The sequence below is a fragment of the Staurois parvus genome, unplaced genomic scaffold, assembly GCF_062004578.1.
Source record: "Staurois parvus isolate SC_StPar_1 unplaced genomic scaffold, SC_StPar_1.0 ptg000299l, whole genome shotgun sequence".
Lineage (NCBI taxonomy): Eukaryota > Metazoa > Chordata > Amphibia > Anura > Ranidae > Staurois > Staurois parvus.
The window spans coordinates 9682226-9708950 of NW_028318095.1; the positions used below are offsets into that span (position 1 = coordinate 9682226).

Below are 26725 nucleotides of genomic sequence, written 5' to 3' on the forward strand. Positions count from 1 at the left end.
GATCACATGGTGTAAACAGTGTAAAGAAGAAGTAGGAGGTACTGATGAGTTCCAGATCAGCAGCTGCTGTAGTAAACAGATTTTAACCCTGTATACCCCTCCCCCCAAATGCACTATATGGCTAAAAGTATTGGTCGGCCTGCCTTTACACGCACATGAACTTTAATGGCATCCCAGTCTTAGTCTGTAGGGTTAAGTATTGAGTTGGCCCACATTTTGCAGCTATAACAACTTCAACTGGGAAGGCTGTCCACAAGATTTAGGAGTGTGTCTATGGGAATGTATGACAGATTTTATTATTCTCCCAGAAGCGCATTTGTGAGGTCAGGCACTGATGTCAGACGAGAAGGCCTGGCTCCCAATCTCCAGTCTAATTCATCCCAAAGGTGTTCTATCGGGTTGAGGTCAGGGCTCTGTGCAGGCCAGTCAAGTTCCTCCACCCCAAACTCGCTCATCCATGTCTTTATGGACCTTGCTTTGTACACTGGTGTGCAGTCATGTTGGAACAGGAAGGGGCCATCCCCAAACTGTTCCCACAAAGTTGGGAGCATGAAATTGTCCAAAATGTCTTGGTATGCTGACGCCTTAAGAGTTCCTTTCACTGGAACTAAGGGGCCAAGCCCAACCCCTGAAAAACAACCTGACACAATAATCCCATCTCCACTAAACTTTACACTTGGCACAATGCAGTCAGGCAAGTACCGTTCTCCTAGCGTTGCTTAATTCTGAACACAGCTACATCTCCAGTTATAAGAGGGTGTGCACACTTATGCAACCACATTGTTTTAGTTTTTTATGTTTACTCCCCTCAAAAAAGATTTTAGTTTGGTTTTCAGTTGAGTTGTACAGTTTATAGGTCACATTAAAGGTGTAAAAACTTCTGAAATGATTTATCTTTGTCTCCTTTTTTTCATCACAGAAAACTGACATTTTAACACGGGTGTGTATACTTTTTATATCCACTGTATCCTCTGTTTAAGATTCACCTGAATGATATTCGCCACATGAACTTATAACTATACATCATACTGCGGTCCATCCCCCATCCCTCACTGGGTTGATGTTCTAAGCGCTCCCCTATTCCCACTGCATGGGTTCACATCTATGCAGGTTGCGTTTGAGACCGTTTCTTAATTGCGTTTTGTGTTGCGTTTTTGCTGCGTTTGTGATGTTTTTTTTCATTTTTATTTTTGCTAGGCAGATTATAAACGCAAACAAAAGCATCAAAAACAGAGCAAAAATGTATCAAAAACACAGCAAAAACACACTACATGCTTTTCTGCAGCGTTTCCATTGAAGTCTATAGAACCAAAAATGCAACTTTCTGCATTCAAAAAAGTCCCTGACCCTTTCCAAAAAAAAACGCCCCGGGTGAAAACCCACAGATGTGAACATGTCCCACAGGAAATCACGTTAAATGGACTGTATTGCGTTTCTGCAAAACGCTGCAGAAAACGCTTAGGTGTGAACCTAGGGTAAAGTAGATAGAACATGAACCAGACTTGTGGCAGATTTCCCATCAATGTGAATGTATTATGGAATGGAATATGGCTGCCATAGAATGTAAACACAACATCTGCCATAGTGTGTGAATTCATCCTCCATGTGCTCTTCTTCATCCACTCAGAGCAGCAGTGATGAGAAACTTATTACCATGGCAACCTGGACTCCACCAGCTGCCTACCTACAACTCCCAGCGTGCCGTGGGTCTGACGTCACCGGAAGTAGCCTTTCGGCTTTGGTTTCGTTTCTGGGCTGTCAGCTGGGCGCCGGAAGTGGTGTATGGTGACTGAGAGCGGAGCCGTGTGCTATGGCGGGGCTCAGCACTCGGGAGAAGGAAGGCTGCAGCCGGCTGCTGGAGGGGCTGGACACCTCGGAGCTCTTCTCGGTGGCGGAGACGGTCACCAACCGGCTCATCTATGTGTACAGTCGGGAAGGTGTGTACCTGGAGGGGGCTGTTCCTGTACAGTGTCCTGGGAGCTGTGACCGGGTCTGTACAGTAATAGTGACAGCGTTGTCAGTGTCCTGATCCACAGAAGAGGGTGGGGGCCATGCACACCGTGTCGTCATGGTAACGTATACAATGCCATTCATCTAAATGTCACCCCTATACACCTTGCCGATGGCTATGTGTCGCAGTGCAGCACCAAAAAATAATCCTGCCACCGTTCTTGGCATTGCACCGCCGGGCGCCATTCAGATGATCAGCCCCACACCCCATATAACATGCATGTACCAGTTTTGGCCAGAGCACCTCAATACATGGCTGTAAATAGGTGTGTCAGAGTGGCATTCAGAATACATGTAAAACATGGCCTCCTTTACATTTGCTTTGCTCTTTGAAGAGCAATTCACATTTGGATTGCCCTTTGGAGAGCAATTTGACAGGTAGTGAGGAAGTGTCGTATCGCTCCATCGCCTCTTGTTTTAAAGGAGAATTCTAGGCATTTTTCTTTCATTTTGGATAGAGCAAGGGAGGTTATAACCCCTGTTGGGTTTTTTTCTGTTGTCATCTGTGTCCCATTGGGGAGATTTCCCTTCACTTCCTGCTCCACAGCCAAAACAGGAAGTGAGAGGAAACCCCTGCAAATTAAGGGAATTCCTTGGGGACCCCAGGTCACCAAAACCAGTGTCCCCATTGGAAGAGTTCCCTTCTATTACTGTGGGAACAACTTAAATTTTGGGATTTTCTTTTATTTTCAATGATAATGGTAAACAGGACAAATATGGAGAATCTCTGTAATGGGGGGCACAGACAGCAGTAAAAATAGGGGTACTAATCCCTCTCCTTCTTTCCAAAACTAAAAAAAAAAGGTTTTGCGTTTAGTTGTACTTTACCCTTAAATGCCCGACTACCGTGCCTCATACATGTGCTTTGTGCATGGCTGCAGCGTGGCCCCATTCACTTGAATTGGTTGCAGTTAGCAGATGGTAGTACTTGCCAAGCGTGGCAGGGGGTATAATTCCTGCCACAGACACAAAACAGAATAGCGCAGCTGGAGCATGTGTAAACCCAGCCACTTCCTTCCCAACTAAAGGGGGGGGTGTAAAAACATTTTGCAACCATAGGGATTATGGATTTACTGCCCCCCAATTAAAAGGAACCCTGAAGGCAATTTTTGTTTAGATTAGTGTTGTGTAGTCTGGAGATGGATTAGATCACCTGTCAGGTTTTTACTGCTGATTGTGTTCCCATCAGGAAGATTCAGCCCTTTGCTTGTCATGTTTATTGTTATCATTGAAAGTGAAAGAAAATCCCAAATTTTGGGTTGTCACCAGAACTGTAATAAAGGGGAACTCTTTCAATGAAGACACTAGTTCTGGTGACAACCAGGGATTCCCTCACTTTGCAGGGATTTCCTCTTCCTGTTTTGGTTATGAGACAGGAAGTGAAGGGAAATCTCCCCAATAGGACACATGACAAAAGCAAATCTGACAGGGGTTAGAGCCCTCCCTTAAGTTAAGCTGGTCATACATTATACAATTTTTTTAATTAATCTTCTTTAGAGCTGACTCACACGTGTGATGCAGATGGAAGCTCGGGTTTCACAGCTAATTGACACAGTAGTTGTTCAGCGATTCAGGTTAGGTTTATATCAGGTGACGCAAAATATACAAACAAAACCAGCGCTCGAATCTTCATGCAGACTAGGATAACTTTAAATGCCAAACGTTAAGGTGCAGCCCTTAGAAAATCGGGAAATCTTGGTACTAGTAAACAAAAGCAAAACAGGGCGCACTCTCATCATACATTACCGTGGTGAAACATGAATTCATTTAAAAGCATATATATGCATACTTACAAACCAAGAGTCCGGAATAACAGTCCAAAGTGATGATAAACCCTTGATGGGGTAATCTAATGCGTTTCGGGAGACACACTCCCTTCTTCAGAGCTAAAATGTAGATCTGCTATTCCCTTACATCAGGTGAGGGACAGGCTCAGGCCAGGATTATCCTGTTCACACATATGCAGTTTGGAAACGTTTCCCATAGAAGTCAATATTCTGTAATTCGCACCTGAACCGGACTGCACTGCTCAGAAATCGTACATGACTCTTTTTCAAACCGCATTGAATCCGCACCGCCAGAGCACCAGACATATGTGAACAAGCACCCTAGCAAGCAGGGTGGATAAAAATCAATGATTTTTTTAAAAAAATCAGATTTTTATGATTTAAATCGGATTTTTTAAAATAAAATGCTTTTTGAGGAAAATATATTACCATCCAAAGGTTATTCCATCATGAAATAAAGATTAGTTTAATTACGTAGAATAAGGCTGTATATGTTTAATTGTTTTGGTAAATAAATTCCATGAATCCATTCACAATGTCATGCTCTTCCAGAGGTTTTTATAAGATTATTGGGCAGTTTCTCTGCCTACAAGATATTATCACAGATGATTGGTTTACTTTTGCAGTTCTCAAAACTGAATTTGACTCAGCGGAGATCACATGCCTCTTCTTCACAGCAAAAATGTTATAACATGAACAGAGTTATGAAAAAGACCTTAATCCTAACTTCTACAAACCTATGAATACAGAATCAACCCCTTCAGTGCTAAGTTTCAAGAAGTTCAGTGAATAGAATAGAAACAATATTTTTCTGATTGTTTGGAGTGGAATAGATCTGCACAAGAAGAAAGTGAAACTAAGTGTGAGGAGGAAGGGGCTGACAGTCTAAGTTTCTTAAAATATATATATTTTGTTTAGCCAAATAAGTAACAAACATGGATGTTTGTTTAAGCAGATAACATGCTGTAATGTTATTGTTTCAGTTGAATAAATCTATTTAAATTGTTATTATTAAGGTAATGATTATTTTTCTCCTTCCTAAGCACAACAGAAAAGTTGTCCAAATATGAATGATTAACCTATTAAACTGGGGATAAAAAAACTAATATGAAAAGTTGTTATTCTAAAAATCTTCATCTACTTGCATATTAAAGTTATACCAGCAAGAATTAGTCTTTATGTAGAAAACTAGGATTTAAATCAAGCCTTACTGACTAGTGATTTAAATCATGATTTAAATCAAATCCACCCTGCTAGGAAGCAATATTATTTCACATGTCATGCGGGTTGGATGCGGTTCAAACCACATCCAATGTGCATAAATGTGAACCGGCACTTTGGTTTACCTTCAGCTATGTAGTGCAATGGCCTACCTGATTGCATACAAATTAAAAGTGTTTCGGTTTGACCTCATATTATATGGCTTTGGTAAAAGCCAGTAATTACATTTAAAAACCGTCAGTGACAAATAGGGGCAGCCATTGAGGGAGCCTGAGTGTATACACTGCTCCTCTCCTTGCACAAACTGCCCCCCCACCCTCTCCCCCTTACAAAGATGACCTGTCACTCATATTCTATCACATAGCAGACTTTTGGTCTTTGGTCCCCTATGTGATAGCAATAAAATCATAAGTTAAAAAGTAAACAAAAATACACATTAAAGTAAACAATATTGAGCCCCCACATATGCAGGCATTTTGGTTTCAGTTTTCGGCCACGTGCATTCTGAACTTTCGGTATCGGTTTCGGCACCAGAATTTTCATTTTGGTGCACCACTAATAAAAACAAACTGTGCAGCTCTGTTCAATTCCACCATCACAGGAGTGAGCTCTCAAGTGCTGAGCTCAGAGCTACTACATCAGGGGAGAGAAAGCATATGAGGGCAATTGAATCGGAGAACGAGCTTACTCCTGTGATGGTGAACAGTAACAGTGGGCTTCTGTTAGCAACTTCCTTATCATTATCCTAGGGGTTTTCCTAGTCAGGCTTCAGGTGGTACATAAATGGCCTACACCTATAGCAAGTACAACAGCTGCACATTTTGCTTAGATCTACTGAGGTCCCTTATCTGCATAAGTAGTTTTTTGGTAAAGGTGAACTACTCCTTTAAAGCAGACCTTAATCCAAAAATTTAAACTCCCTTATTTCATCTCCTGACCCCTAACTTGTAAAGAAATGGCAAATGTGTTCCTTTTAGGGTAGGCAACCTGTGGCTCTCCAGCTTTTGTGGAACTACATTTCCTATGAGGCATTGGAAAGACCGGAAGTTACAAGCATGACCCAACAGGTCCCATGAGACATTGCAAAATTGACTGTTACAGCTATGACTTGCAGAGGCATGATGGAATTTGTAGTCCTGCAACAGCTGAAGAGCCGCAGGTTGTCCACCCCTGTCCTAGGGGCTGCAGGACCAGCTGCTTGTTGCACATGTGCAGAAGGAAGCCAGATGTGAGTCATCAGTAAGTGATGGTGACGGTGACATCTGTCCAGCCACCAGATGCCTCTTGATGTTTGTCACATCCCAGGAGGCAGTATTTGGGTGTGAGATCACATGCCTGCACAGACACACTGCAGGTCTATAGTAGCTGTCAGAGACTTGTGGAGGATCTCATGCATGCACTGACACATTGCAAATCCCTGACCTGGCAGAGACCCACTGCTTGTCTGCGTATGTTGTATGAAGATCCCAAAGGAGAACTTTGGCTACAAGGAGACAATGCTGGACTAGTAGATTTTTTTTTTTTTTTGTCATTCAGGGACAGATATTAGCTACTTTAATTTAATTTTAGTTGGGTAGGGGGACATCCGTCTTTAACTTGACAATATATTCAAGATACAACTTGTCTGTGTAAGTGAATCCAGTTTATTTCAACTTCTGCAAATGGATAAAAAAAGCACAAAATATTTGCTAGCTGGAATTCTTTAGACACTTTGGCTCTCGTTATGTTTTTTTGTTGAAATTTAAAGAGGTTGTAAAGCCTGAGCCCCAGCGATCCAGCACTGTGCATGAGATCAGCAGCTCTATCTGCTCTGTCCATCCTTACAGGGCAGATCAATAGCAGCGATAGCCATTGGCTGGCAGTCAATCTCTGTTATCAGGGAGTTGGAGGAAGGGCCATGCCCTGCTGTCTGTATCTATGGACGCAGACAGCGGGGGTCAGGAGCAAGAATGCCTGTAGTGGGGGAGCCAGGAGTGCTGCTGGGGGACCAGAAAAGAGTAGGATCAGGGCTTCTTTGTGCAATACCATTGCACAGAGCAGGTAAGTATGACATGTTTATTATTTTAGGCCTCATTCACACCATACCTGCAGAAAAACTGATGGAAACTGATGTGCAGGTTGCACTTGCAGAGACATCCGTTTTCATGCATGCTTCAATTAGTTTTATACACGTTGCAGATTCCTGCGCAGGAATAATCTGCACACGATACTAATGTTGTGGTGTGAACAGGGCCCATAGAGAAAAATTGATTTTGTTGTGCCTTTGCAGAATGCATACAGAAAACTGACATCTCTGCACCACGGTGTGAATGAACCCTTAATTAAAAAAAAAAAATGAAGCTTTACAGAATCCCTTTAAAAACCTTAAGTTTAGCTATAAATAAAAATGGAACAATCAGCACAAGGGACACACCTTACAGTTAGTTTGATGTGTCCCTTGTTCTGATTTTTCACCTTTCAGTAGAAAGCTTCCTCTGTACTATCCCTCTGCCCCTGCAATCTTCAGCTGTAGGGGGGCTTAACACAGCTAAGGGGCTGTCACACGTTCTCATTAAAAGTGTTTGCCTATGCCAGTCCTTTCCTGCACAATCTGCTATTCATAGAAGATGTAGTACAGCTTCTACAAATAACGCAAGATCCCTGATTGGGGAAAAGGCAAATGTTTGGCAGATCCAGTAATCCTGTGTCATTCATAGAAGCTGTAGAATGGCTTCTTTGCATTGTGGATCTGGCAGGAAAAGGCTGGCATAGTCAAGCTCTCTTGAAGAGAACTGACAGCTTTATTAACCCCCATTGCACATGAAGATTATGGCAGCAGCAGAGGAATTAGAACAGAGGAAGATTTGTACTGAAAGGAGAAGAATCAACAGAAAGGATACATGATACTAACTGTAAATTATGTCCCTTACGCTGATTTTTATGTTTTTATTTTTAGCTAAATCTAGACTGTAACTGTTCTCAGATTGCTATATCTGACTGAATGCCACAAAATTGTATGTATTGTTAAATGTGAAGTATTGTTCTCAGTAAATTCATTTTAATTGTTCTTTTCATGTTTGTTTAAATGTTTTAGAGGCAATTGAAGCCATACTAATATACAGCAAGGACGCTAAAGAGCTCTTGAAAAGGCGGAAAGTTCACCGAGATGCAATTTTTAAATACCTGGCTGCAGAAAAACTTGCAGTGCCACCGTCTAGTGATAAGAATCAGCTGATTCAGTATGCGATTGATCATTGGGCAGGACCAACAGTTCACAAGAAAACAGTTCCTGAAAAGAAGGTTAGCAGGCTAAAATGTTATTTTTACAAACCAGTGGGATTGTCACATAAGGTTGCCACCCTTTCTGGAAATAAAATTCCAGCGTTTTTATCTTTTAGCTAATAATAGCATTGGCTGGGTAAAAAAAAATACAGACCAGATAGCATAGCACTTAGTATGGATTTTGTGTTGGCAGCCTTTTGTATTTCACATATACATTTGTGTAATGTATGTTCTTGCAGAAACCACTACACTCATTGTAAATTTTTGCTCTAGTGCAGTGGTCTCCATACTATGGCCCTTTGCTTGCTTTTATTTGGCCTTCAAAGCACTATTCCCCACCATTGACAGCCATCAGTGGGGCACTATTCCTCCCAATGATGCCAACAATGAGGCACTGGTCCTCCTATGGATACCAATGATGGGGCACTGTGTATTCTCAGGACATTTTCTACTCACACCAACCATTGTTTGAACCCCACCCCCCAAAGTCGGAAGGACAGTAAACTGTCCCTTTGCTTGGAAAGTTTGCAGACCCCTGCCCTAGAGCGTCAATGAAACGCTATCTTTATTAGACTATCAGATAAAACCACAAGGAAAACCTTACATATTTTGAGCATAAAAAAACTTTAATTACAGTGTTAAAATCTTTGTAGCAAAAGACCCTTATATAGACAAATTGATCAAGCAAGCTGCAAGTGAAAGTTCACACTCACTTTCCAAATACAAACAAAAAATGATCTAGAACTGACCTAGTTATATCAAGACTGATTTTTCTATTGCATGCAAAGCTTTTGTACCCATCTGCCTTAAGATCTGAGATGTGTATTCATAGAAACCTGTATCTTTGCCAAAAACCAAAGAACATGTTGCCAAAGTATACCTGTAATTACGGAGCAAACAGTATGGCACAGTAGAGGTGGTTAGAGCACGTGCACGTCCCTTTTTCAGTTGTGAGGGCGTTAATCTTTTGTGCTACAATCCTGAAAATGTTAGTTTTCCGTGTTTCTAGTTTTATTACTTTAAGAATCACTGATGTGGATCAAGCATGTTGCCTGAAAGAGCTGCTGATCTGCATACATGTCTTCAGATAGCAATGATGGTTCTGGATCTTTGTGACAGCCAGCATTTTAGGAGAGGTCAGTAATGGCAGCCTACGTTAATCTATATATCTGTGAAGGTTCTTAATAATTTAAGTCACAATATAACTAGTAGTAGTTATTCACATTCAATTGGACTTGTTCTGTAATGTTGAAGACGTTTCATAACTCCAAAGTGAGTCCACAATGCTTCATCAGTTTTAATGAGTTTTCTACCCTCACACTGACACCTTAATCCAATTACTATAGAATGTGTAGGTGTTGATTGCTTATGAACAGGGTGGAGGTGTGAAACTTATGGATTCACCCTGTTCTAGCTACTTTTCCTTGCTGTCAGGAAGTCTTATACATTGATAAAACAAACACTTGCCTCCATCTAGTTGTAGAGATTTATTGAAAATAATAAAAGATAATAAGAATAAACTCCTTAATTAAAAGTAAATCAAGGCTTGTCATAAACCCATATAGACTTCCATAGGATCACTGTGAGGTTGCGAAGCTTGGCAGGCAAGTAGATGGCTGAAGCAGAGTTCGACCAGGAAGCTGTTGGTGGACGTACAGCTGTCAGGCTTCAGGCTGGAACATAGGCAGCAGTGGCTTCCAGGCGCAGCAAGATGGCTGAGGCTTCAATCAGCACTTCTCTCAGCTGGGTGATGATGACAGGAAGTGAAGGGGGGCATAGATACATGTTACAGGGCAACAAGGTCGCCCCTTTGTCAAACAAAGTGACAGTATCTATTTAAATGACTTATTTAACTGACCTATAGATTCTACTAAAGACCAGTAATCCTGCACTGAAAGTGATCGACCTTAGCATTAGAATCCTCTGTATTTTTCAGCAGGTAGGAGTGCCAAGCCGAGTTTAAAAGAAACCTGTTCTGAGTGTATATGAAGGCTTGTCCCTCCTGGATGCCTGGGACCTCCATGGCGGGTGTCCAAAATGGAGCGCGGCAGGAAATCCGAGAACGTCTGTTCGCTGATATCCCCAGTGAAGAATGAAACTGGAAGCCCTCATCTCTGAACATTTCTAGGTTCAGAGCTGCCAATATCTGGCCACCCTGGCTAGGGAAGAAGCTAATAAAGCACAGTCTGTGCTCATTTGGTTTCAACAAAATGCAAGTATGTCATTAGGGCATATTAATGCCTCAGTAAGGAGAACGTGCACATGGAAGGAAGCAAGGTGCAGTCCAAATGCTTAACACAGCCTACATAAACCAAGTGCTGCAGTGACTAAGAGAATGAGCAATTCTGGCACATACCTGATGAAGGAGCTTTTTAATGGTTCCAAAACTATGCATCTTTTGTGACTAATAAAAGGGCTTTTGTTTAAGAATTCAGTGTTTCTGTAAAGACTTGTTGGCCCCCTTGTGATAGCAATAAAGATTAAAACATCAAAATGGACGTAAGCACTGCCATGTGGGGGAAGAGTCGTATAGCTGCTGTGTCTCTCCAGATGTCATTGATTTTAACAGGTTGGATGCATGGAACACCGGGCATATAAATGTGACACTCTGCACAGAGGTATGAGTATGCAATCATGTGAATTAACCCTTTAATATGCATTTTAACAAATATGAAAAAAAAAAAGGCTCAGAAGGGTTAATATTTTGAGACCTGGCCCTAGGACAGTTCTGACTTATCCCCAATTCCTCCTTCACAGCAGAAATCGGCAATGTTTAAATGGCATGTTTGAACTTATAGGCAATATAATGTAATAATACACAGCTAAAAAAAACGGATAGCTGATTCTTTTTATCTTTTCCAGGTTCAAGAAGCAGAACCCCACCTGGAGCCAACAGACTTTAAATTACTTGGTGAAAAGTTTTGTGAGTGGTTCTACATTCTTCTGAACTCCCAGAATCCTTCCTTTGGACAAGAAAAGGGAGCCTGGGGACCAGAACACTTCTGGGAGAATGCCATACTTCGGTTTGCCTACAAAGCAGCCGAGCAAGCTACAGAGGAACACAAGGGTGCTCAGATGGCGAGTCTCCGCCTGCTTGCACTTACACGAGATGAGAGATTGATATTTAGTCCCAGTACTGACAGCAGGGGATTAAAATGTGTGTCTTCTCTTCATGGACTGGTGGTGGTGGCAGTTGCTGGTACAATCCACAGGGATGGGGCCTGTATGGGAATCTTTGAACAGATCTTTGGACTAATACGTTGTCCGATTGGTAAAAATTGGAAGATCAAACATGTGGATCTGAAAGTCATGGGGCAGAACAAGCTGAGCTCTGAGCAGACAAAATGTTTGCCTTCTGTTACCTATGAGACTAGGGACTTGGAGCTCTACTTTCCTGAGTCTTCTACTGGCTGATTGTTTAATTTGTTTAAATAGCACAAATGATTTTATATTTCCAGTATTTTCTCTGCTAGTCTCTGATGTCAAATTGGAGATAATGATGTACACACTACTCACTTTAAATGCCTTTAAGCCAAAAATATGTACATTTGTGTAAAAGTGCTACTAATATAATTTACATATAAATATATAAAGTGGAATTCCAGACATACCCTAAGTAAGCCTAAATCTACTCCCACCCTCATTCTAAGACTATGCTATCTACCCTGAAAAAAAATGACTTTATTTACCTATTTTGAAGTTGCTTCGGACCGGTTACATGATTGGGCCCCAGATTCAGTGTAGAGGAGAAGCAGCAACAATGGTGCAAAGTCTGTTCGATGACGTGACTCATCATCATGTGAATCATGAGGACAGCTGTTGTCTGGTCTCCCTCCTCTACATTGAAGCTGGCCCTGGGACTGGACCAGAGCAGCTTCAGAATAGGTAAGTGTAAGCATCTGTCCTTACAGGGTACATAGAATAGGCTTAGAAAGGGGAATGGGAGTAGATTTAGGATTTTTTTTTTTCTAGGGATTGACTGGCATGCCAGTATAATGCCTCATACACACCATTGTGCCATTGCGTACTGCAAGGGCACAAAGAAAACAATTGTTCTCTGTGTGCCCTGTTCATACCACAACACTAGCATCACGCAAAACTCCTTGAAACACACATGAAAACTGATGTAAACCTGTGTCTCCGCAAGTGAAATCTGCACGTTTTTTCCAACAGTCTTTCTGCACATATGGTGTGAACAAGGCCTAAATACTTGTAGTTATTCACATTTGTTATCAAGCTAAAGATAGTTGTACTTTATTGGGAGTTTTCGATTAATGCTGGTCATACTCTGAATTGTCCAAAATTTGTGCCGTGGTGGAATTGTTGGCATCACCCAGATCCACCATACTTCAGTCTGATAAGTCAAAGGAGCTGGGTGAAAAATTTTTGGCCGAACGATGCCAATCAGATGTAGTCACTGTTTTGATACTTTGACAGCTTTGAGAATACAGTAGATGGCCAGGAAGATTCCTCCATCTACATTGCTTAGCATGGATGGGGAAAGCTATTGACTTCTCATTCACCCATTGGGGCTGAACAAGGGGAGTTGTAATGTGTTTAGCGAGCCTAAATGATGTTTACCATAGGCTGCCTAATTTAGTTGGATTAACTGAGAGGAAGTCAGCTGTGCATAGGAAACGTTCCCTCTCTCCACCAGGAGTTCTCAGAGTTATCATAACTTCTGAGAAGAGTCTGAACTGAAAGTTGTATCAATGGGTAATATTTGTAACAAGCTTCTAGTTAAATCAAAACTAAAGTCCTCATCTCTTACTTCCCCTTCAGCAGTGCGATGTCTGCAAGCTCCCTTGCTGCTGCAGACATCTGCTTGGTCTTCCTCAAGGTTTTCCATCTTTATTGGCCCGCCAAGGATGATGTAACTCTCATGATTGCGTATGGAATTTAATTTATCACAGCACCAAGGGGTGCCTAGTTTTTATAGACTTACTAGCATTAAGGTATTGCAGAAGAGACATATGCATAGTATCTGCAATAAAAACCTTCCTACTTGCAAATTTTGTATTTTAACTGATATTCCACTTTGAAGCAATATTTAAGTATGAAACCCAAAATGTAATATATTGCAGCTTACCAATCCTTAGATGTGGTGGCTGAATTTGTTTTCTTTTTTAGGCTTTTTCCCCTCTGTTTTCACCTGGTGATCTGGCTAGCAACACACCTCCTGTATTAGAGTGCTCCCACTCTGGATGAAGGGGCACAGTATTTTTATTTTATTTTTTATTTATTTTTATTTCAGGTACTTATATAGCGCCATCAATTTACGCAGCGCTTTACATATATTGTACATTCACATCAGTCCCTAACCCTCAAGGGGCGTACAATCTAAAGTCCCTAGCCTACATTCATACATACTAGGGCCAATTTAGACAGGATCCAATTAACCAATTAACCTACCAGCATGTCTTTGGAGTAGACACAGTAGACAGCAACATTGTCAGTATGGGGAGGAGGGGAATGTTAAATGTACTAGCAGATTTAAATACACTAACAAATTGAAGCCACACTCCAGCTCATGCTTTATAATCAGTTACAGTAACCAGTTTTCCTTTTGGGATAAGGGTTATACACAAATAAAAGATGATCATTGTAAGCATCCCTGCCAGTGGCAAATGGTTTGTCTCATCCCTGTAAACTAATACATCTGGAAGAGAGCTTGTTCTTTTGAAAAGCAGACATCACTAGATGAAAATAGAAGAAAGAATGCTTAAAAAAGAAAACTGGCAGGCGTTAAGGCAGCCTGAACTGGTAATCTGTAATATAATCAATGTTTGCTTTTGGATTTAATGCTGCTTCAAGTTTATTGGCATTGTGTTTTGGACACAGGCCATCCAATCTTTACCATTTTACATATCAGTGACAGTTTTTTTGCTTCTTGAATGATATTGGTAAAAATTCTAAAATAGCTTTGTTGCAGGCACAAACCTTTTAACATTTTTGGAATTGAAAGGTTTGTTGTTTTTTTTTTTCTCAACTTAAAATTAGACCTTCTCATGTGGCGATTGGCAGGAGTCTTTGCCTATGACATGTTCAGCTTTTTCCTGAGCTGGAAAATCCCTTTATTTATATATATATATATATATATATATATATATAATTTTTTTTTTTTTTTTTGTGAAAGCTGCTCTTGCATTTCTTCTCTGCAATATAATGGAGCTCTGTGAGCCCATTATATGTGCATACTGATTTAGTTTGCAATGGATCTCACTGCTGTCTTTGTGTGCTTATTTGTTTTTTTTTTTTTGGCACTGGGAGTCCAATACTTTTAGTTATTGGAGTTAGACTATTTACCTTAGTAATTGCTAATGTAAGTCTCTTTTAAAGCTAAGCTGACTGTCCATGAACAATTGTAGCTCTGCTTTCCTGTAAGCCCCTCAAACAAAATTACCTGGGATTTACAATTTTTGTCGGATATCGAGTACCCGGGAGGCAGTTGTGAGGCGTGCTAACATCACCTGCGCCTACCAGAAGCATTGGTTGTAAGATGGGGCAGAGGTTTTTCCTTTTTTTTTTTTTGGCGAAATTAGTTTTTACAAATAATTATGAACCCTCCCTTATCTGTTAAAAAAGAACAGACAAGGGTGCACTCTCATCATGCATTACCGTGGTATACCATGTATTTATTAAATACACAAAAGGATGTATACTCACAAACCAACGATAATAAAAGCAGTGTGGATGGTCCACAAAAGCAGTCGCAAAAGAGCTGTGTCTTAATTGCGGATAAGCTAATGTGTTTCGGGAGCTGAACCCCCTTCCTCAGAGCTGCTTTGAAGGGCAGCACCTCTTCGTTTGGCATCCTGACATTTTTCCAGTTTGCATGAGGATTGGAGCGCTGGTTCCGTTTGTTCATCTTCCTCCCTTATTTGTACTTAACCCATTTTTTGCATGCTTGTCCACACCAGGAGCCTCTGCTGCTTAGACCAACAGTATTGTACTGAAGGATTGTGAAGCTGGAAACCACCAATCCAGCCTAGTGGCTGTGTAGGGGCTGGGAGCTTTATGTGCCCAAACTATGGACCTTAATTAATTTATTTATATAGTCTTAACAAGTAGTAAAAACTTTAAAACAAGCCACCCCTGACCTTTAAAGAGTAACTCCAGAGTGATCTGTGTTCATTGCAGGGATTTTAACAAATGTTGTTGATCCCTACCTTTTGTTATTCTAAAGAAATAACAGTGTGTCTGTCCCGAGTGATTGTGTATGGGAGTGATTTTATAATATAAATCAGCTGCTGCTCCTGCAGGTCTCTGAGTAAAGTGGCAGGGTCTGCATCCCTTTGACATGATTTTCCTTTGGGAGTATCTCACTAAAAATTACATTTTTGTTGCAGGCGATGCTCAAAATCTTGTTTGTTAGTGCAGAATTCTGAAAATTAGTGCACAATCATACAAGAAGGAAATTACATTTTTGGGTGGCGTTCAGTCCACCATCTGTGTGTGCTGAACTCCGCCAGGTTGCCTTCTTCCATTGCATGTTGCAGAAAATTACAGTGCTGCAGATTGAAAAGGAAAGGTCATTTTTAATAACATTCAATTACAATATTACTTGTGTTGCAATGGTATAGGCTATTTTTTTTTATGTGCTTTTTTTTATCCAATGAAAGTGGAGTTGCCTTTTAAAGCTGCATGAGCAGAAGTAATTCATCCTCAAAGATCAAAGCAAAGACTTTGAAATCTGGCTTTAGGAAGTTATAACATCCTAGAAACACCTGTTGTGTGTTTAGAATAAAAAACCAGAGTTAGACTTACCGGTAACTCCTTTTCTACAAGTCTTCCAGGACAGCCATCTGAGACCTAGGGCTCCTCCCTCCGGATCAGGAAACACACCATCCCCCATGCCTTTAAAAGGCGGGCCTCCGGGCCTCACATCCAGTTATTAAAAGAGAACCAGCGGAAGCCACTGAAAGACACAAATATAGGTAAATACATTTTTCATGCAGTCAACCTTAACTCTCTCGGTTGTACATTAGAAGGGTGGGAATTACCGGCTGTCCTGGAAGACTCGTAGAAAAGGAGTTACCGGTAAGTCTAACTCTGGTTTTCTCCCTACGTCTTCCAGGACAGCCATCTGAGACGATAAACGAGAACCTACCCCCTTAGGGTGGGTCCACCGCCTGGAGGACCTTGCGTCCGAACGCCTGTTCCTTATGTGACAGGATATCCAAGCGATAATGCTTCACGAAGGTAGAAAACCTCGACCAAGTGGCTGCCTTACAGATTTCCTCCGGCAAAGCCCCGGCTCTCTCCGCCCAGGACGCTGCCAAGGATCTAGTTGAGTGGGCCTTAACAAAAGGAGGCAGAATCCCCAAGACCTTGTAAGATTCCCCAATTGCCAGCCTAATCCACCTGCCTATCGTGGCTTTAGATGCTGCCAACCCCTTTCTCTGCCCTGAAAACAAAACAAAAAGGGAATCCGACTTCCTAAATTCCCTGGACCTGTCTAAATAAATTATAAGACTCCTCTTTACATCCAGCAAACCTAGCCTTTCTTCCTCTTTACCTTCAGAGGAAGAACAAAAGGTCGGCAGAACAATATCCTGCGACCTGTGAAAAGAGGAGGATACTTTAGGAAGGAATCCCGGATCAGTCCTAAGCACCACCCTGTCCTTAAGAATGGTCAAGTAAGGCTCCCTAATCGAGAGCGCCTGTAGCTCACTCACCCTACGGGCTGATGTGATTGCTACCAAAAAAACTATTTTTAAGGTCAAAAACTTGAAAGCTGACTCCTCTAAAGGCTCAAAAGGTTCTCGAACCAAAGCCCTTAGGACCAGAGACAGATCCCAACTCGGACAACCTCCCACCTTAGTAGGCCTAGCCCTGGAGAGAGATCTGAAAAAATCAACTACGAAGGGATTTTGTTGCAAAGAGCACTGCAAAAAAATACTCAAAGCAGAAGCCTGTACATTCAAGGTGCTGATCGAGAGTCCCCTATCTGCCCCCTCCCGAAAAAAATCCAAAACCATCGGAATGTCCAGGGGCCCTGGTCGGTCTGAACACCACGAGGCAAATCTTTTCCAGACCTTTGAATAAATTGCTCTGGTTACCGGCTTGCGACAGCCCACCAAAGTCTTTATTACCTGATCAGAGAACCCCCTGGCTCTGAGGATCTGTTCCTCAAGAACCAGGCCGTCAACCGTAACGTCTTGACTCGCGGATGCAAAAGCGGACCCTGCGCAATCAGATCTGCCCTTTCCGGCAAGGGATACGGGCAAGCTGAAGCCAACCTGTTCAGTAGGGAAAACCATGGCCTTCTCGGCCAAAAAGGTGCGATCAAGAGTAGATCCGACCTTTCCCCTAAAAATTTTTGCAGGACCGCCGGAATCAGCCTGATTGGAGGGAACGCATATGCCAGCTTGAAATCCCAAGTGGTCGACAGAGCGTCTATCCCCAAGCTCTGCTCTCGCGAGTTTAGGGAAAAGAACTGGTCGATCTTCCTGTTCTGTGACGCAAAAAGATCCACCTCCGGTTTCCCCCACCTGGACACCAACTCCTGAAACACCTCTTGGTTGAGTGACCAATCGTCGTGGGAGAGTGGCCGTCGGCTCAGGAAATCCGCAAGCGAATTCTGAGAACCCTTTAAGTGTACCGCCGAAATTGATCGCAGATTCTGCTCTGCCTAGGTCAGAATATCGCCTGCGATCCTCTGCAGCGAAGGACTCCTTGTTCCCCCCTGTTTGTTCACATAAGCTACTGTTGCCATGTTGTCTGAACGAACCTGCACATGAAGGCCTTTCAAGCCTGCCTGAAAAACCTCCAAGGCTTTCCCAACCGCCAACAGCTCCCGCTGATTTGAGGGCTTTAAGGAGTCCTCCTGGGACCACCTCCCCTGGGCCGTTCTCCCTTGTAGATGAGCTCCCCAACCAAAACTGCTGGCGTCTGTGGTTACAATGAGTGGATCCAATGGCCTCCAATCCAGACCCCTGGTCAAGTTTCTCTCCTTTCGCCACCACCACAGAGATCTCTTGACTGTGGACAGAAGCCGGACCTGCCGCTCCAGCTCTGAGACATTTCCGTCCCATTCCTTTAACAAGAAGGCCTGGAGCGGTCTCTGGTGAAATCTCGCCCATGGAACCGCCGGAAAGCAGGATGTCATAAGACCCACTGCTCCTGCGACTTCCCTCACCGAAACAGGCAGGTTGCACTGCAACCCTAACAACACCCGATTCATCTTCTCGAACTTTTCCCGTGGCAGAAAAATCTTTTCCTCTACAGAAGAGATCTCGTACCCTAGGTAAACCACCCTCTGTGCGGATACAAGAGACGACTTTTCCCTGTTGATGAGCCAGCCCAGACCCTGCAGGAGATTCTGGGCTACTCCCAGGTGCTCGAGCAACTGTTGCCAAGACCCGGCCACCAAAAGCAAGTCGTCCAGGTAAGGAACCACCAAGATTGATCTCAGCCTCAGGGGAACCAAAGCTTCTGCTAAAACCTTTCTAAAGATCCTGGGAGCTGATGCTAGACCGAAGGGCAAGGCCCGAAACTGCCAATGGAAAGTCTGCGACCCCATCCTTATGGCCAACCACAGGAACTTCTGACTTGTCTGGTGGATGGGAATGTGAAAGTAAGCATCTCTCAAGTCCACTGTGGCCATGAAGCACCCCCGGAACAGGATATTCTTTACCGAATAAATCGATTCCATTCTGAAGCGTTTGTATGTTAGGGCCTGATTTAGGGAGCGTAGATTCAGGATTAACCTGAATTTTCCTGAAGGCTTTCCCACCACAAAGACGTGTGAGTAACACCCTGAACCCTGCTCGTTCTGAGGCACCTGAACCAGAACCCTCTGGTCCACCAATTCCCCTATAAGACCGCATAACGCCTGAGACTTCCTGCGGTCCCTGGGAAGATCTGTAACCAAGAACCTGCTTGGAGGGCAGTCCTCGAACTCTATCTTGTAGCCTCCCTGAATCAGGCTCCAAATGAAGGGGCTTGGGGATATAGAAGCCCACTGAGGGAGAAAGGACCCCAACCTTCCCCCTACCGGGCCATCCAAGTCATTGGGGCTTGGAGGATCCCTGAGGAGGATTGAATAATATCCCTCCCCGGCCTCTGTTTTTATGCCCTGTCCAATGCTTCTTTGGCTGAACTTCTCTATTCAGAAGCACTTGGGTTCTAGGCCGAAAGGTTTTCCTAGGAAAGACCTTTTTTCTACTCTCTGGGAAGGCCTTTTTCCTATCTGCCGTGCGCTCAAGAGCCTTCTCCAGGCCTGGGCCAAAAAGGTTATCCCCCAAAAATGGCAATGCGCATAAACGCAACTTGGACGCTGAATCCCCTGCCCAGGTTTTTAACCACAAAGGTCGCCTAGCGGAGTTAACTAGGGCTGAGGACCTGCCCGCAAGCTTGACTGATTCTGCAGAGGCGTCCGCCAAAAACCCCACTGCTTTCAGAAGCAACGGTAGTGACTTTAGGATCTGCTGCCTCGAGGTTCCTGCCGCTAGGTGATTTTGTAGTTGGGCTAACCAGCACTCCAAATTTCTGGCCACGCAAGTCGCCGACAGGGCTGGCTTCAAACTGACCAAAGAGGATTCCCAGGCTCTTCGCAACAAAACTTCCCCCCTCTTGTCCATAGGGTCCTTTAAGGCCCCCATGTCCTCAAAGGCCAGATCCGTCCTTTTTGAAATCCTGGACAAAGGGGCGTCCAACTTTGGAACCTTATTCCAGGGTTGCGAGGGATCCTCATCAAAGGGGAATCTCCTCTTTAGGGCACCGGAAAAGAAGGGCCTCCTCTCCAGGCTTTCCCACTCCTGTCTGATAGTCTCAACCAAGGAACTATGGACCGGAAAAACTCTGGCTTTTTTAGCATGAAGCCCCTGATACATGAGATCATGCTTCGACAAAGTCACTTCTTCCTCCTCTATCTCCAGAGTCTCATAAATTGCTTTCAAAAGCTCATCCACCTCTTCTAGGGCCAATCTATACTTAGAGCCTGAAGAGGTGGGGGCTTCCTCATCCTCGGACCCTGAACCTAACTGGGAGGATGTCCGAGATCGAGGAACATCTTCCTCTGTCTCCTCTTCTGGAACTACCTGCCGGGAGGGTACGATCCCCAATGCAGACTGCGAACCAATCTCCAAAGGAGACTGAACCCTATCAAGAAGGGACCGAAACGCCTGAAAAGTTGCTGACATATCCTCCTTAATAGAGGACGAAACTTTATGGCATGTTGTAAAAGATTCGTCTCTAACAAGACTATCAATGCAGTTGCGGCATAAAGGCTTCTCATATCCTGCACCTAACTTGGCCGCACACACTGCACATCTCCTCTTTGGGGCCTGTACCGGGGTCCTGTCCTGCGTTTTAGTCTAAAAAGGAATGACAAAAAACAAAAATAGGCACCTGAGGGGAACAACATCCCAGGACCCCCACTGCACCCGGGATGGGGAAAAAAACTGCAGCGTGCCCTAACACCCACAACCTTGGGGACTTAAGGGACCTCCTAAACCCCCCCCCCAGGGATATAGCATAAAGGGGAGCCTCCCCAAGCTTACCTGGGAGGAGCCGGGACCGGGGTCAGCCTGTGAAGGACCAGCTTCCATTGTCCCCCTGGCGTGGAGACAGCGCCGCCGCTCCGCACGCCCACCGGCTTTTAAATTCTCCTGGTGGTGCCTGCGCCTCTGGAGATCGGAGCCACGTCCCCGGCGCTGAGGTCACTGGCGGACTTCCGGCCTGTGGAGCACATCCGCCCTGCTACTTCTGGTCCCTGGAACGCAAGGCCGCGCCCAACCGGAAGTCCCGCCTCTCCCCTGCACATTCCACTGAATGCCGGGTCAGAGGAGGGGGAACGATCGGGGCAAGCCCCAGTGACACAAGGCAGCGCCGGTTACCCACCTGGGCCTGAAGGACACCACCAGATGCCAGCCCCACCACGTGGAAGGCACCTGGGACGGAGGTACAGACCGCACAACACCCTTCCAGGCCAGCCTTCCTGAGGGTGCGAGGATCACTCTGGCTCCTACGGTGTGCATCCTTCCGGCTCAGGAAACACAAAAAACTGGATCGGAGGCCCGCCTTTTAAAGGCATGGGGGATGGTGTGTTTCCTGATCCGGAGGGAGGAGCCCTAGGTCTCAGATGGCTGTCCTGGAAGATGTAGGGAGAAAGATTTGTTTCTACAGAGGTAAAGAGAAGAGAGATGAGATTTCAGTGCCTCTGTTGTGAGCTGTGAAGGTGAATTTCACCACAATGCCTAAAAACAGAGGACCTGAACACTGGATACAGTGTCCAAAATAAGACCGACAGAGGGCAAAGGACATCTTACCTGTGGTTTCCCCACAGCTGATCTTTCCCTGTTACTGATTAACTGCCTTGTTCTGCACGGTGTCTCTGTGTGATGGTAGCCATCATGGTAGAGGCAGGTCTAGTTTTTCATGTTAGAGCCTCCAGAAAGAAGAGTGGGTAGCACTAGTGATTTAATCAAATCTCACTTCATATTTCCTAAGACGTATTCAGAGGCAGCAGTGTTTTAGATCTCAAACTGTCAATATGTGTTTTGCTTGCTTTAGTATATTTATAAAAGCAATTATTTTTCCATTCTGTAAATTTAGATATAATTTTACAGAGACTTCATTTAGAAATGAAAATATTTTTGAAATGTGTCTATGGTTTAAAAGTTCCTTGTAACATTCTGTTTAGAGCTACAGTAAAGATGGGTCAGACACAATGATGAAGTGCTATGTGTTCATGTGTTTTATGTTTTTAAAGTCTTTTCTAATACATACAGTTATCCATATATTATACTGTTATAGTTATACAGTTAGGTCCATACATATTTGGACACAGGCACTTCATTTTCAGGGGCTCAAATGTAATTGGACCAATTAATATAATCATAAAATGTTCATTTTTAATATTTTGTTGAGAATCCTTTACTGGCAATGACTGCCTGAAGTCTGGAAGCCATGGACATTACCAAAGACTGGGTTTCCTCCTTTCTGATGTTTTGCCAGGCTCTAACTGCAGCTGTCTTCAGTTGTTCTTTGGTTGTGGATCTTTCTGCCTTTAGTTTTGCCTTCAGCAAGTGAAATGCATGCTCAATTGGGTTGAGATCAGGTGATTGATGCGGCTATTGGATAATTTTCCTTCAAAAGCTCATGGGTTGCTTTTGCTGTGTGTTTTGGGTCATTGTCCATCTGTACTGTGAAGGGCTGCCCAATCAACTTTGCTGCAATTGGCTGAATCTGGGCTGACAGTTTATCTCTGCAGAATTCATCTGGCTGCTTCTGTCACATCATCAATTAACACCAATGACCCAGTGCCACTGGAAGCGATGCATGCCCATGCCACACTGCCTCCACCATGTTTTCCAGATGATGTTGTGTGCTTTTAGATCATGAGCTGCTCCAAGCATTCTCCACACTTTTTTCTTCCCTCCCCCTTCCAGAACTGGTGTGGATTTTTTAGATTTTTTTTTTGGCAAAGTCTAATCTGGCTTTTCTATTCTGCAGGCTTATGAATGGTTTGCACCTTGTGGTGAACCCTCTGTATTTGCTCTCATGAAGTCTTTTCTTGATTGTAGACTTTGACAATGATACGCCCACCTCCTGGAGAGTGTCCTTCACTTGTCTGGATGTTGTGAAAGGGTTTTTCTTTACCATAGAGAGGATCCTGCAATCATCCACCACTTTTGTCTTCTGTGGATGTCCATGCCTTTTAATGTTGCTGAGCTCACTAAGGCGCTCTTCTTTTCTCAGAATGTACCAAACTGTTGATTTGGCCACTCCTAATGTTGCTGTTATCTCTCTGATGGATTTTTTTTGTTTTTGAAGCATTACAATGACCTGTTTCACTTGCATGGACAGCTCCTTTGAATGCATGATGTAGGTTCGCATCAATACATTCTAAATGCAAATACCACACTTAGAATCAATTCCAGACCTTTTACCTGCTTAATTGATGAAGAAATAACAGAGTAGCCCACACCTGGCCATAAAACAGCTTTTGATTCAATTGTCCAATTACTTTTTGTCTCTTGAAAAAGGGGGGATGGCTAATTTTAAGAGCTGTAATTTCTAAACCATTCCTCCAATTTGGATGTGCATACCCTCAAATTAAACCTGAGAGTGTGCACTCTCAGCCATTATCCATTATATAACTGTAGCTTGAATAGATTTTGGTAAATACCTGAAAAAAAACTAAAATTGTGCCTGTGTCCAAATATATATGGACCTAAGTGTATGTAACGATGTTAAATAGAATTGTGGATACTGCTATTGGTGAACTTCCTTTTGTAATAGTATGCTTTCCTGATTGTCATAGTCCAGTGGCCTCAGTACTTTCTAAGGCCCCTTTCACATGGATGTCATCTGATCAGCAGGGGATCTGTGAACCAATCCCCTGCTGAATAGCAACAGATGTCACTTTTTCTGCATTTACAAACCAGAGCTTTCTGGATCTATGTTGGTTCTGTTGGCAGCCAGCTGAAAATGGACTTGCGTTTTGTTTAGATTATACTATCTACAATCTGTAAGTTTAGGTCTGGAAAACAGACGCAGGCTTTTTACATTTTTTGTTCAACGCATGACTGTTTGCATCTGTCTGTTCATAGACCTACATGGAGCTTCCATTAAAGTCCACCTGTAAAACTGAGACAGACCTGATTGTACTGTCCATGTGAAAGGCTCCTAAGTCTCTAAATTGGGACAAGTATACAGAGGAGTATCCTGTATGTGAACCCTCACCTTGTAAAATAACCCACTCAAATAGAAATTAAAGCAAAACATTTATGTCTACATATAAAAAAAATTATAAAGTGTGGTGTGACCACTTTTTATGTAGAGCGTCAACACCTGTGAGTAAGAGGCTTTGTGTTCTTGCTACCATTGGTAGGTACAGATGGATATCATAGTTATATACAGTCAGGTCCATAAATATTGGGACATCGACACAATTCTAACATTTTTGGCTCTATACTCCACCACAATGGATTTGAAATGAAATGAACAAGATGTGCTTTAACTGCAGACTGTCAGCTTTAATTTGAGGGTATTTGCACCCAAATCAGGTGAACGGTGTAGGAATTACAACAGTTTGCATATGTGCCTCCCACTTGTTAAGGGACCAAAAGTAATGGGACAATTGGCGTCTCAGCTGTTCCATGGCCAGGTGTGTGTTATTCCCTCATTATCCCAATTACAATGAGCAGATAAAAGGTCCAGAGTTCATTTCAAGTGTGCTATTTGCATTTGGAATCTGTTGCTGTCAACTCTCAAGATGAGATCCAAAGAGCTGTCACTATCAGTGAAGCAAGCCATCATTAGGCTGAAAAAACAAACCAAACCCATCAGAGAGATAGCAAAAACATTAGGCGTGGCCAAAACAACTGTTTGGAACATTCTTAAAAAGAAGGAACGCACCGGTGAGCTCAGCAACACCAAAAGACCCGGAAGACCACGGAAAACAACTGTGGTGGATGACCAAAGAATTCTTTCCCTGGTGAAGAAAACACCCTTCACAACAGTTGGCCAGATCAAGAACACTCTCCAGGAGGTAGGTGTATGTGTGTCAAAGTCAACAATCAAGAGAAGACTTCACTAGAGTGAATACAGAGGGTTCACCACAAGATGTAAACCATTGGTGATCCTCAAAAACAGGAAGGCCAGATTAGAGTTTGCCAAACGACATCTAAAAAAGCCTTCACAGTTCTGGAACAACATCCTATGGACAGATGAGACCAAGATCAACATGTACCAGAGTGATGGGAAGAGAAGAGTATGGAGAAGGAAAGGAACTGCTCATGATCCTAAGCATACCACCTCATCAGTGAAGCATGGTGGTGGTAGTGTCATGGCGTGGGCATGTATGGTTGCCAATGGAACTGGTTCTCTTGTATTTATTGATGATGTGACTGCTGACAAAAGCAGCAGGATGAATTCTGAAGTGTTTCGGGCAATATTATCTGCTCATATTCAGCCAAATGCTTCAGAACTCATTGGACGCCGCTTCACAGTGCAGATGGACAATGACCCAAAGCATACTGCAAAAGCATCCAAAGAGTTTTCTAAGGGAAAGAAGTGGAATGTTATGCAATGGTTAAGTCAATCACCTGACCTGAATCCGATTGAGCATGCATTTCACTTGCGGAAGACAAAACTGAAGGGAAAATGCCCTAAGAACAAGCAGGAACTGAAGACAGTTGCAGTAGAGGCCTGGCAGAGCATCACCAGGGATGAAACCCAGCGTCTGGTGATGTCTATGCGTTTCAGACTTCAGGCTGTAATTGACTGCAAAGGATTTGCAACCAAGTATTAAAAAGTGAAAGTTTGATTTATGATTATTATTCTGTCCCATTACTTTTGGTCCCTTAACAAGTGGGAGGCACATATGCAAACTGTTGTAATTCCTACACCGTTCACCTGATTTGGATGTAAATACCCTCAAATTAAAGCTGCCAGTCTGCAGTTAAAGCACATCTTGTTTGTTTCAATTCAAATACATTGTGGTGGTGTATAGAGCCAAAAATGTTAGAATTGTGTTGATGTCCCAATATTTATGGACCTGACTGTAGTTAGTCTGGCTGAAAAAAGACAAAAGTCCATTAGTTCAACCATAAAAAAAAAAGTTAAAATCTACCTATAGTTGATGCAGAGGAAGGCAAAAAAACCCAGCAAAGCATGATCCAATTTGCTCCTGCTGGAAAAAAGATTCCTTCCTGATCCCCCGAGAGGCAATCAGATATTCCCTGGATCAACTTTACCTATAAATGTTAGTATCCAGTTATATTCTGTGTATCTAAGAAAGAATCCAGGCCTTTTTTGAAGCAATCCACTGAGCTGGCCAGAACCAACTCTTGACTGAGTCTATTCCACATTTTCACAGCTCTCACTGTGAAGAAACCTTTTCGTGTTTGGAAATTAAATTTCTTTTCCTCCAGACGTAAAGAGTGCCCCCTTGTCCTCTGTGATGACCTCCGGGTGAATAGCTCTACACCGAGTTCACAATATGAACCACTGATGTATTTATACATGTTGATCATACCCCCCCTTAATCTCCTCTTCTCAAGAGAGAATAGCTGCTCTCCTCCATGCCTCGTATCAGTTTGGTTGCCCTTCTCTGTACTTTCTCCAGTTCCCCAATGTTCATTTTGTGAATTGGTGCCCAAAACTGAACTGCATATTGCAGATGAGGTCTTACTAATGATTTGTACAGGGGTAATATGATATCTCTCTCTCTGGAGTCTATACCTATTTTAATACAAGAGAGGATTTTGCTTGCTTTAGAAACCACAGCTTGGCATTGCATGCTATTATTAAGCTTGTGATCTACCAGAACTCCTAGATCCTTCTCCACCATTGATTCCCCCAGCTCAGCTATACTCCCCCTAGTATCTATGATGCATGCATATTCTTAGCCCCCAAGTGCATAACCTTACATTTATCAACATTAAACCTCATTTGCCACATAGTTACCCAATTAAACAGTGCATTGAGGTCAG

General features: G+C 43.1%; 1 protein-coding gene across 1 annotated transcript; it reads left to right on the forward strand.

The window, feature by feature from the left end:
• The first annotated feature begins 1755 nt into the window (after positions 1-1755).
• CUNH3orf38 (chromosome unknown C3orf38 homolog) lies at positions 1756-21962 on the forward strand. The gene is made up of 3 exons (XM_089682924.1): positions 1756-1937; positions 8092-8297; positions 11142-21962. The coding sequence occupies exons 1-3, from the start codon at positions 1811-1813 to the stop codon at positions 11691-11693; spliced, it is 885 nt and encodes a 294-aa protein (XP_089539050.1). The 5' UTR covers positions 1756-1810; the 3' UTR covers positions 11694-21962.
• Positions 21963-26725: the final 4763 nt, after the last annotated feature.

Excerpts from the sequence above, each read along its gene's own strand:
- CUNH3orf38 (XM_089682924.1), top strand. The coding sequence starts at position 1,811 with ATGGCGGGGCTCAGCACTCGGGAGAAGGAAGGCTGCAGCCGGCTGCTG. Across the intron at positions 1,938-8,091 it reads CTATGTGTACAGTCGGGAAG|AGGCAATTGAAGCCATACTA; the intron begins GTGTGTACCTGG and ends TAAATGTTTTAG. Across the intron at positions 8,298-11,141 it reads AAACAGTTCCTGAAAAGAAG|GTTCAAGAAGCAGAACCCCA; the intron begins GTTAGCAGGCTA and ends TATCTTTTCCAG.